Consider the following 12,076-nt stretch of genomic DNA (forward strand, 5'->3'; position numbering starts at 1 on the left):
GTCCTGTGAGGGTGGGGAGAGAGACTGGTCCTGTGAGGGTGGGGAGAGAGACTGGTCCTGTGAGGGTGGAGAGAGAGACTGGTCCTGTGAGGGTGGAGAGAGAGACTGGTCCTGTGAGGGTGGGGAGAGAGACTGGTCCTGTGAGGGTGGAGAGAGAGACTGGTCCTGTGAGGGTGGGGAGAAAGACTGGTCCTGTGAGGGTGGGGAGAGAGACTGGTCCTGTGAGGGTGGAGAGAGAGACTGGTCCTGTGAGGGGGGAGAAAGACTGGTCCTGTGAGGGTGGGGAGAGAGACTGGTCCTGTGAGGGTGGAGAGAGAGACTGGTCCTGTGAGGGTGGGGAGAGAGACTGGGCCCTGTGAGGGTGGGGAGAGAGACAGGCCCTGTGAGGGTGGAGAGAGAGACTGGTCCTGTGAGGGTGGGGAGAGAGACGGGCCCTGTGAGGGTGGAGAGAGAGACTGGTCCTGTGAGGGTGGGGAGAGAGACGGGCCCTGTGAGGGTGGAGAGAGAGACTGGTCCTGTGAGGGTGGGGAGAGAGACGGGCCCTGTGAGGGTGGAGAGAAAGACTGGTCCTGTGAGGGTGGAGAGAGAGACTGGTCCTAGGAGGGTGAAGTCAGTAGGGAGGGGGAGGGAGAGAGTCAGCACCAGAAATATCTGCGGTGCCACATTTCCAGAAACATATCTCTCTTTCAGAACCTCTTTTATTCTGCTTGTGTGTGTCCAAAGCTATTTATATAATACAACTAAGGCTGAATGGCTTATTGTGTGAGCAAACAAAGCTGTTATGATTATGAAACATTAATTTCTTGCATTTTTATTTGATGACGGCTGCACTACACCGTCCTCATGTACCTCCTCTCAGTTTAAATCAATCTGTCTGTCAATAGCTCACCTAACAAACATTTCTCAACTCTGACTATAACTACGTGATCTGTCTCAGTCATTCCTAGACAACCTTTTTTATCTACCTGTTGTGTGTGAATGCATGTTGTGTATCCACAATGGCTCGGGGGGTGATGAGATCAGTGAGGTGGCAGGTGTGGAGCGCATGGTCTCTAGTGGAAAAAGTCTAGCTGATGCCAGCTGCGGAGGAGACAGCCGCCGTGCCATGCCACTGTGCTGTAGTATGCCGCTGTGCCCTGAAAGTAGAGCGAGGGTGGAGCTCACACGTTCCCTCCCGTCTCTCACACCGGAGACACAGACAAGCTTAGTGGTTATTTTAAGCAGCTCCATGGCATCTACATCAACAGCTGCTGTTTCCCCTGCTACAGGAGGGGAGGGATGCTAAACAGGAACAGATCCTGGTCCAAGCAGAGGTTGTGAAAGGAGAGGACAGGAGATATAATGTTAAGACACTACTGTACTGTTTGGCTTTCTCTACACATTATCTGAGGCGTGGATAGAGAAAATTAATAAGATGGTAGATTATTCTGAGTAAAGAATTAATTACTGGGTCCTGACATGCTGGGGAAGGTGGGGGAGACGACGGAGAGGGGAGGGGGAAGACAGAGGAGATATGGGGAAGGAGGGGGATCTTTCCATATAAAGCTTGATTAGCATCTGGGCCGATTCCAATTCTTTCCCTATCTAAGTAGGATCTACGCACCCCCCCCCCCCATCTCCCTTTATCTCACTCTCATCATTTTCCAGTGTCATGGTTGATACCAAGCTCTATTAAAGACATGCACAAAGCAAAATGTGAATTTAAAAAAGCAAGGCACGGAAAAGTTGAATCACAGGCCTGAGTGTGACGGCAGCTCTGAGAGGTGAAAGGAAGAGGTACTGGGTGGATAATGGAACAGATAAGGAAACCATCTACCTGGGCCATTTAATGATTCATAGCTTAAACATAGTTTCTCTTAAGTAAATAGCATCCAAAAGCAGTGTACTCCACAAAGTGGAGCAGGGTGAAACTGTAGTATGACATCAACAGTGCTGTTTGTGTCAGGAGATCAATGCCATGTGTATGAAGTACAGTATACATTAAAATGGGAAAAGGCGAGCCAAAGAACAGTTGGTAAATAGGAAAGATGTCAATATTATGAATATAAAGCTGTTTTTTAAATAGGCGGCAATGTGATACATTGAAATATCTCTTAAACAGGGTGATCCATTGACTGTGTCTGAGTCTGTGTATCTGTTTGATACATCCTCCCAACCTTTATTTCCCAGGAGCATCCAGCATGTTTCTACTCATTTAGTCAAGTGCCATGTTCAATACATCTCCTTGTAAATAGAATAGTGAAAGAGAAAATAGGGAGAGAGAAATAAACAAACTGAAAAAGAGTGGAATGTAATGTGGAAGTAAAGTGACCACTATTTGATTGGGAAGTGTCGTCTCACAACAATGTAATGCATTTTAGAGAAAGGAATAAGAATAACCCTTTCTAGTTTTGTCCTTTTTGTAATCCTCTTGTTTTCGTCTAAGACATTCCTCTTGGCTTTGTGATAGGTCCCGGTATAGTGCTGGCAGGCCTACAGGAGTGGGAGATGTGTGCCCCAATGCAGTGAACCATGTAATGCGTCCCGACACTGATTCCACTCTCGACCAAAGGGCAGAGATGGCAGTGGCTGTGCCGTGTCCCTCGACCAAAGGGCAGAGATGGCAGTGGCTGTGCCGTGTCCCTCGACCAAAGGGCAGAGATGGCAGTGGCTGTGCCGTGTCCCTCGACCAAAGGGCAGAGATGGCAGTGGCTGTGCCGTGTCCCTCGACCAAAGGGCAGAGATGGCAGTGGCTGTGCCGTGTCCCCCGACCAAAGGGCAGAGATGGCATCGACCAAAGGGCAGAGATGGCAGTGGCTGTGCCGTGTCCCTCGACCAAAGGGCAGAGATGGCAGTGGCTGTGCCGTGTCCCTCGACCAAAGGGCAGAGATGGCAGTGGCTGTGCCGTGTCCCTCGACCAAAGGGCAGAGATGGCAGTGGCTGTGCCGTGTCCCTCGACCAAAGGGCAGAGATGGCAGTGGCTGTGCCGTGTCCCTCGACCAAAGGGCAGAGATGGCAGTGGCTGTGCCGTGTCCCTCGACCAAAGGGCAGAGATGGCAGTGGCTGTGCCGTGTCCCTCGACCAAAGGGCAGAGATGGCAGTGGCTGTGCCGTGTCCCTCGACCAAAGGGCAGAGATGGCAGTGGCTGTGCCGTGTCCCTCGACCAAAGGGCAGAGATGGCAGTGGCTGTGCCGTGTCCCCGACCAAAGGGCAGAGATGGCAGTGGCTGTGCCGTGTCCCCCCGACCAAAGGGCAGAGATGGCAGTGGCTGGCGTGTCCCCGACCAAAGGGCAGAGATGGCAGTGGCTGTGCCGTGTCCCCGACCAAAGGGCAGAGATGGCAGTGGCTGTGCCGTGTCCCCGACCAAAGGGCAGAGATGGCAGTGGCTGTGCCGTGTCCCCGACCAAAGGGCAGAGATGGCAGTGGCTGTGCCGTGTCCCCCGACCAAAGGGCAGAGATGGCAGTGGCTGTGCCGTGTCCCCGACCAAAGGGCAGAGATGGCAGTGGCTGTGCCGTGTCCCTCGACCAAAGGGCAGAGATGGCAGTGGCTGTGCCGTGTCCCTCGACCAAAGGGCAGAGATGGCAGTGGCTGTGCCGTGTCCCTCGACCAAAGGGCAGAGATGGCAGTGGCTGTGCCGTGTCCCTCGACCAAAGGGCAGAGATGGCAGTGGCTGTGCCGTGTCCCTCGACCAAAGGGCAGAGATGGCAGTGGCTGTGCCGTGTCCCTCGACCAAAGGGCAGAGATGGCAGTGGCTGTGCCGTGTCCCTCGACCAAAGGGCAGAGATGGCAGTGGCTGTGCCGTGTCCCTCGACCAAAGTGCATAGTCCTTTCCCCTCCGGCACTATGGCACCAAATGCATCTGTGTGCGACACATGACTATCAAGGACTCTTCCAAATCTTGTAATCAGTGTAGTACTCTGTGATACTGTTCAACAGTTTTATACACAGTTCAACCTTGAGAGGACCTCTATTCGGGAGTATGTTTGCATGGTGGATTGGGAGGATGCATTGTTAGTTGGTTGTCACCCAGCTGCAGAGTTGACAAACAGGATTACAGTGCCTGTTCTGGGGAGCGGAGATGCTTCTGCCCCTGTTCCAGTAGCATGATACACACCACTCCTTTCCCCTTCTCCGCTACGGTCACCAGACCCGACACACTGAGAAGGTCTGTGAAGTCAGACGCTGAATGTCACAGCTTCAACACACTTTGGGGAGGAGGAGGAATATTCAGATACATGCATCTGTCTATGCTGTCTCCTGTCCTTAAAGAGACTTTCCCTGCTCCTGAATTCCAGTGTAGCAGCCCTGGGATTAGGTAGCAGCGAGTTAAAAGGCAACAGAAACGTATCGATTAGAGGGAGTGAATCAGAGTGCCATGATGCCTTGAATAATGAATTGAAGGGAACACAGCCACCGCTTGTCAAATGTCATTACGAGGGGAAAGACTCGTGCTTTTCTCCTGTTGGTGGATTCCCCCTGTAGATCAGCAGATGGATAAGTCACACTACGGGGCCAAGGAAGCGTGTCACCAAACAGCAGGAAGTCTGACTGTCTCTGAGAAACTTAACATAACTTTAAGTGAGCATTCCACACCCCATTTATCCCCCCTGCTTTCACAGGTGTGCTTTGACAGGTATTTTCTAATCCTTGCAGTAAAGGACTGGTTAATGAGAGGGGATTTACAACACACACACACACGTCTCTCTCTCTCTGACTATGGTTCTGAGTATAGTAGAGTTGTAGTGAGCTGACAGACACAGATTAACTACCTCTTATGACTACTATCTCCCAGAGGTGAGGAAATATTGGAAAACTGAGAAAACAAATGTTGTGTGTGCAGGAGGCGTACCTGTAATATAGATCCAATCAGACTTCCTGAGGAACTAACTACAGCGTACAACTGAAGCTCATGTTATTGTTTGGACTGATCTTGAACAGACTCTAAGAGCAACACAGGCCTCATTCTGGAACCGACTTAGACACCAGAGGATTTGGAGTTGTGGATACTGAGCCAAGAGAGTAATGCAATGTCCACATTTGTATTGAGTGGCTCAATAGCAGCAGAATTCCTCAAAGGCCCAATGTCACTCCGCGAAGCCAGAAAATCTATGATAGCAACAGGTCACTTGGCATGAGTCATCTATCAGGACAGAATATGTTTTACTCTGTAATATAGATATATCTGACAGTCTCTCTCTGGTCTGGCCTCCCTACATCATCTCTCATACTGTTTACTCCTGACCTGGCTGTCTCCATATCTCCCATCTCCTTTATCATCCTACCCCCTTGCCCTTCGGTCTTCCTAGTCAATATCTCACTCTTTTCTCACTTTGATTCTACTTACAGTATTTCTCCTCTCCCCCAATATATTTTTCTTGACGTCATTGAAAATAATATTCCAAAAAACATTCTTCTTTCCTTTCAAGTTCCGAAGTGGACATCAAAGTCAGACGGCAGAATTTAAATTCAGAATCAAACCCCAGACTAAATGTAGCTATGTCCTCTTATACATGTTCCTCTCTCTGTCCTCTCTCCAGGCTGCAGGCTGGAGTTCCTGCTGGTTCTCTGTGGTTTGGAGCTTTCTTGGTCCTGCCCACACCACTGTATCTGCTACACCGCGCCCAGTACTGTCAGCTGCCAGGCACACAACTTCCTGTCCGTCCCCGAAGGCATTCCCCCGCACAGCGAGCGCATCTTCCTGCAGAACAACAAGATCCACCGACTGCTGCAGGGCCACTTCAGCCCCACCACGGTCACACTGTGGATCTACTCCAACAACATCACCTACATCGAGCCCTCCACCTTCCACGGCTTCGCCCAGCTGGAGGAGCTGGACCTGGGGGACAACCGTCACCTGCGTTCCCTGGCTGCAGACACCTTCCATGGGCTGGGCCGGCTCCATGCTCTGCACCTGTACCGCTGTGGGCTCAGTGCGCTGCCCAGTAACATCTTCCAGGGGCTACGCAACCTGCAGTATCTCTACCTACAGGTACACTGGGGCTCTATGGCACTCTGAGTCAAATGAAACAATTCTGCATTATAAATTATAATTTAAAAAATCTATATACATTTATTCACTACCGTTCAAAAGTTTGGGATCATTTAGAAATGTTCTTGTTTTTCCAAAGAAAAGCAACATTTTTTATCAAATTGATCAGAAATACAGTGTAGACATTGTTCATGTCGTAAATTACTATTGTAGATGGAAACGGCAGATTTTTTATGGAATATCTACATAGGCGAACAGAGGCCCATTATCAGCAACCATCACTCCTGTGTTCCAATGGCACGTTGTGTTAAGTAATCCAAGTTTAGCATTTTAAAAGACTAATTGATCATTAGAAAACCCTTTTGCAATTAACAGTGAAGAGGCGACTCTGGGATGCTGGCCTCCTAGGCAGAGTTGCAAAGAAAAAGACAGATCTTAGACTGGCCAATACAAATAAAAGATGGACAAAATAACACAGACACTGGACAGAGGAACTCTGCCTCTTCACTGTTGACGTTGAGACTGGTGTTTTGAGGGTACTATTTAATGAAGCTGCCAGTTGAGGAATTGGGAGGTGTCTGTTTTTCAAACTAGACACTAATATACTTGTCCTCTTGCTCAGTTATGCCCCGGGGCCTCCCACTCCTCTTTCTATTCTGGTTAGAGCCCGTTTGCACTGTTCTGTGAAGGGAGTAGTACAGTGTTGCACGAGATCTTCCGTTTTTTGGCAATTTTTCGCATGGAATAACCTTAATTTCTCAGAATAAGAATAGACTGACGAGCTTCAGAAGAAAGTCTTTGTTTCTGGCCATTTTGAGCCTGTAATCGAACCCACAAATGCTGATGCTCCAGATACTCAATTAGTCTAAAGAAGGCCAGTTTTATTGCTTCTTTAATCAGAACAGTTTTCATCTGTGCTAACATAATTGCAAAAGGGTTTTCTGTTGATCAATTAGCCTTTTAAAATGCTAAACTTGGATTATTGAAACACAGGAGTGATGGTTGCTGATAATGGGCCTCTGTTCGCCTATGTAGATATTCCATAAAACAATCTGCCATTTCCAGTTACAACAGTCATTTACAACATTAACAATGTCTACACTGTATTTCTGATCAATTTTATTTTATTTTCATGGACAAAAAATGTGCTTTTCTTTCAAAAACAAGGATATTTCTAAGTGACCCAAAACTTTTGAACGGTAGTGTATACCCAGTGCTGTTAAGCTGTGGTTTCTTTGTCCTACTTTATAGTAGCCACATACCTTTTAAAACCAAACAACATGTTGGTAGTGTTACAGAGTACTGAAGGTGTATAACCTCTCCATGTTGCTGTGTTTGGCTGTTCTCAGGATAATCACCTGGAGTTCCTGCAGGATGACATCTTTGTGGACCTCCACAACCTGAGCCACCTGTTCCTGCATGGGAACCGTCTGTGGTCGCTGCACCAGAACACCTTCCGGGGGCTGGGGGCCCTGGACCGCCTGCTGCTGCACCACAACCAGCTGCAGTGGGTGGACCGCCTGGCCTTCCACGACCTGCGTCGCCTCACTACCCTCTACCTGTTCAACAACTCACTGACCGAGCTGTCTGGAGACTGCCTGGCACTGCTGCCTGCACTGGAGTACCTGCGCCTCAATGACAACCCCTGGGAGTGTGATTGCAAGGCCCTGTCACTGTGGGACTGGCTCAAACGCTTCAGAGGTTCTACTTCGTCCGTAGGCTGTCAGGCCCCGGCCGAGCTGGCTGGGAAGGACCTCAAGCAGCTCCGCAAGGAGGACTTCCCCAACTGCTCTGGCTCTGAGTCCCTGCACCAGAGCAAGACCTGGGCCGGGACTGATAAGGTGTCTCTAAAGAAGGAGCCACACCCGGTGCCACCGCCTCACTCCCACCCCCACAGCCCTCACCACGAGGCGCCATACTACCCCTCGCCGCCTTCACCTCTGCCCCATCCGCCCCCGTCCATAAGCGGGGAGGCTCCGGGATCAGAGGGACAGCCTGGGGTGGCGCCCCCTCAGAGGCCAGGCCGTGCTCGGAACTGCACCCGCCAGCGCGTCAGGGGAGGCAAGGGGAAGGGGCAGAACGAGGTGCATACCTTAAAGGAGATGGCCGATAAAGAATATTCCTTGCCTGATTTTGAAGGGGGCAAATATGACCACACGTCCCCGGATGGCACCATCACGCGGAGGAAGCATAAGTGCCCTCCCCGGACCACTGTTCGCCCCCCTAGTGGGGTGCAACAAGCCACCAATAGGGCCATGTTCTCCCAGCCCTTAGTGCATCTCAGCACCATACTGGGAGCTTTATTGCCCGTGACCATTGTCCATATTCTCCACTGACCTAGAGGGGGGGAATAGATACTGGCTAAACAACAACAGTGCAGTCCTCAGACCTGCTCTAGCTCCTGCACAACAAGGCCTGTGTGTGTGTGTGTGTGTGTGTGTGTGTGTGTGTGTGTGTGTGTGTGTGTGTGTGTGTACTTTGTGTGTATGTGGTTGTGTGTGTAAAACATTGTGTAGGGAGCTTCGCTGTTTAGACTCAAATAGACTTTCAATCATCAACATAAAATGTGAAAAGACTCACGATGCTGTGTGAGGGATGGGGATGTGTGAGGGATGGGGATGTGTGAGGGATGGGGATGTGTGAGGGACGGGGATGTGTGAGGGACGGGGATGTGTGAGGGACGGGGATGTGTGAGGGACGGGGATGTGTGAGGGACGGGGATGTGTGAGGGACGGGGATGTGTGAGGGACGGGGATGTGTGAGGGACGGGGATGTGTGAGGGACGGGGATGTGTGAGGGACGGGGATGTGTGAGGGACGGGGATGTGTGAGGGACGGGGATGTGTGAGGGACGGGGATGTGTGAGGGACGGGGATGTGTGAGGGACGGGGATGTGTGAGGGACGGGGATGTGTGAGGGACGGGGATTGAGGAAAGACAAAAGGAAAACAGAACACACTTGCACTGCCACTGTTGCCATTATGTTGTCATTTCCTGTTGTCTTGGCCTCTTTCTGTCTTGAGTTCTGTCTTCGACTCTACTGGAGCGCAGGTAACCAAACTGTTTTGGAAAAGAGACGTTGCGAATGCAGAAATGTAGCTATGAGACAGATAGACTCGAAGGAAAAAGTGTTGGAGACTTTAATTATCAGTTCACAGTTTATAAATCCTTATTGAGGGGCGAAATAGAAAACAGATGACGTGGTGAAAGAAACCATCACAGAGAAGTCTAGCCCAATCTTGTGTTTCATATTATTTGCCAAATGTTTTTTTATTACATTAATTGCCAATAGCTGCTCCATAGAATTGGGCTGCCGAGGTATCCGAGGGTATTGCTCATCAACAGGGAGATAAGCAGGAAGATGCCCAGTCATAAATCATAATTCCATATCAGAACAGGAATGTGCAACACTCACTTCTTAGCAGAAGTAATGGAAAACTATAGAAACAGCAATTGAAAGAGCAGCACACAAACAGACCAGTCAGCTCCAGGTACAGTATGATAACTATGTCACTTCTGCTCCATGTCCAGGTAACATTGACCCCGAGCTAGTTATACATCTTCTACCTACTTTACAGTATTTCTACATTATTTACATCCTGCTTTAAAAATTCTGAATGTCCTGCCTTTCTACCTGCTCCAGGTCATTTTCTACATGTGCTACTACGTTTTAAGCTAATGTACCCAAGCTGCTAATTATCTGTATGGAGGTGAGTGGGACTGTGGTCCACTCCCATCTCCTTAAAAACCAGTGTGTGTCCCCACGAGAAGGAAGCTGTGAATATTGATGGATCTGTCTATTTCTTGTCTAAAATGTTGTTTGTTTGATTTTGCCAAGATGTAAAGAGAACCTAGAGATGGAGCCCTATACAGGGTACAGAGCCTTAGGGGTTAAGGGTCAGATTGGCTATTCTCAGTTTCCCAGTGAGGCTTTGGGCTTTGCTAAACAGAATGCTCTTTAGTGTGGGCATCCCTTCCTCATTGGAATGTGAGGAACATTTATATATTGTCCGAATCAATGGACATCAAAGGAAAACAACTGCCCAACAAGACTAGAGAAGAAACAAAAACAATATGTGAACCTTAAATGACTTCTGTAATGAATAAAAGATTATACGAATAAAAACATATTGAATCGAGCATGGCAAAACTTGGACCTCTCTCTTGGAAATAACATAACTGCTAAAATGTCTCCCTCTACAATGACTGCTGTTCTTGTCAATGGATGTGGGGGAACCAAGAGAAAGACAATCACTTCTAAAGTAGCAGGGAATTAACAGGACGATGGACAGACAGACAGACTACTGCTGGACTGCTATCCCGCTGGACTACTGGAGCTTTTGTGCCTCTGGAAAATGAAACGCTAAGTTGACGATGTTCGTAATAACAATGATGTGAACTGTACCATTAACAATGACAACAGGAGGACTAACTAACTGCAGCTCTAATATTAATCATTTATTATGAGAATACCAATACTAATGACATCGTCAGAAATGAAAACAGGGTTTCTGCTCCCCTGATGAGGGGACAATCTTTCTTTAAATGAATTTACCATTACATTGTTTTGTTTGTTTACTAAAAAAAACATTTTATTTCCTTTTTTTGTTACATCCTCTCAACCTCTTTATCTGATAAAACAATGCACAATTCAGTCCCCCATCCTACTGTTCCCCTCCTGTCTCCTGCTGTTCCCCATCTATCTCCTGTCTCCTACTGTTCCCCATCTATCTCCTGTCTCCTACTGTTCCCCATCTATCTCCTCTCTCCTACTGTTCCCCATCTATCTCCTGTCTCCTACTGTTCCCCATCTATCTCCTGTCTCCTACTGTTCCCCATCTATCTCATGTCTCCTACTGTTCCCCATCTATCTCCTGTCTCCTACTGTTCCCCATCTATCTCCTCCTGTCTCCTACTGTTCCCCATCTATCTCCTCTCTCCTACTGTTCCCCATCTATCTCCTGTCTCCTACTGTTCCCCATCTATCTCCTGTCTCCTACTGTTCCCCATCTATCTCCTGTCTTTGCCATGACTGAATGGTTCAATAAGTTATCAAAGAACAACCGTATAAAATGTTTATAAAGATATTAAAGTCTATATCTTCTTATGTTAAAGATGACTGTTTGACTGTGTTTATTTAATATTCAGACACTGGCTTACACAAGGCTGTGCAGTAGGCCCTGGAGAAGCTGGGAGTCAGCCCCCCCCCTTCTCTTTATTATGAATTTAAAGCTGAAATTGGGTCTGTCAGCATGTTTGTCTTTTTCCTCCCTGTTTTCCCCTCAGTATGTGCACTACTTTGCAATCTGTCTCGCCTCATCAGACACTGCAGGCTAAACTAGCTGCTTTCTACAAATAGAGACATCTCCTTGGCTCAACACTTGGCTTTGTATACATATGCAACACACACATCAATAAGAAACCTATTTTATTTGAGAGAAACTGACCAAAGAATGCAGGCCCAAAGCATTACCGTAAGTGACATGTTTGGACCTACTGTCCTCTCTCTCTGTCTCTCCTGTCCTTTCTCTCTCTCTGTCTCTCCTGTCCTTTCTCTCTCTCTGTCTCTCCTGTCCTTTCTCTCTCTCTGTCTCTCCTGTCCTTTCTCTCTCTCTGTCTCTCCTGTCCTTTCTCTCTCTCTGTCTCTCCTGTCCTTTCTCTCTCTCTGTCTCTCCTGTCCTCTTCTCTCCCCTCTGTCTATCCTGTCCTCTCTCTCTCTCTCCCCTCTGTCTCTCCTGTCCTCTCTCTCTCTCCCCTCTATCTCTACTGTCCTCTCTCTCCCTCTGTCTCTCCTGTCCTCTCTCTCTCCCCCCCTCTGTCTCTCCTGTCCTCTCTCTCTCCCCCTCTGTATATCCTGTCCTCTCTCTCTCTCCCTCTCTGTCTCTCCTGTCCTCTCTCTCTCCCCCTCTATCTCTACTGTCCTCTCTCTCTCCCTCTGTCTCTCCTGTCCTCTCTCTCTCTCCCTCTCTGTCTCTCCTGTCCTTTCTCTCTCTCTGTCTCTCCTGTCCTTTCTCTCTCTCTGTCTCTCCTGTCCTTTCTCTCTCTCTGTCTCTCCTGTCCTTTCTCTCTCTCTGTCTCTCCTGTCCTTTCTCTCTCTCTGTCTCTCCTG

At 48.7% G+C, this 12,076-nt stretch overlaps 1 protein-coding gene across 1 annotated transcript in view; it reads left to right on the plus strand.

Annotated features, from left to right (window-relative positions):
- Nucleotides 1-11,075, plus strand: part of LOC118394671 (reticulon-4 receptor-like 1) — a 277,255-nt gene extending 266,180 nt beyond the window's left edge. The window contains exons 2-3 of the mRNA XM_052520093.1: nucleotides 5,518-5,969; nucleotides 7,319-11,075. Coding sequence (XP_052376053.1) covers nucleotides 5,518-5,969; nucleotides 7,319-8,305 — 1,439 coding nt within the window. The 3' untranslated portion in view covers nucleotides 8,306-11,075. The remainder of the gene's footprint in view (nucleotides 1-5,517; nucleotides 5,970-7,318) is intronic.
- Nucleotides 11,076-12,076: the final 1,001 nt, after the last annotated feature.

The sequence above is a fragment of the Oncorhynchus keta genome, chromosome 1 (genome assembly GCF_023373465.1).
Source record: "Oncorhynchus keta strain PuntledgeMale-10-30-2019 chromosome 1, Oket_V2, whole genome shotgun sequence".
NCBI classification, from domain to species: domain Eukaryota; kingdom Metazoa; phylum Chordata; class Actinopteri; order Salmoniformes; family Salmonidae; genus Oncorhynchus; species Oncorhynchus keta.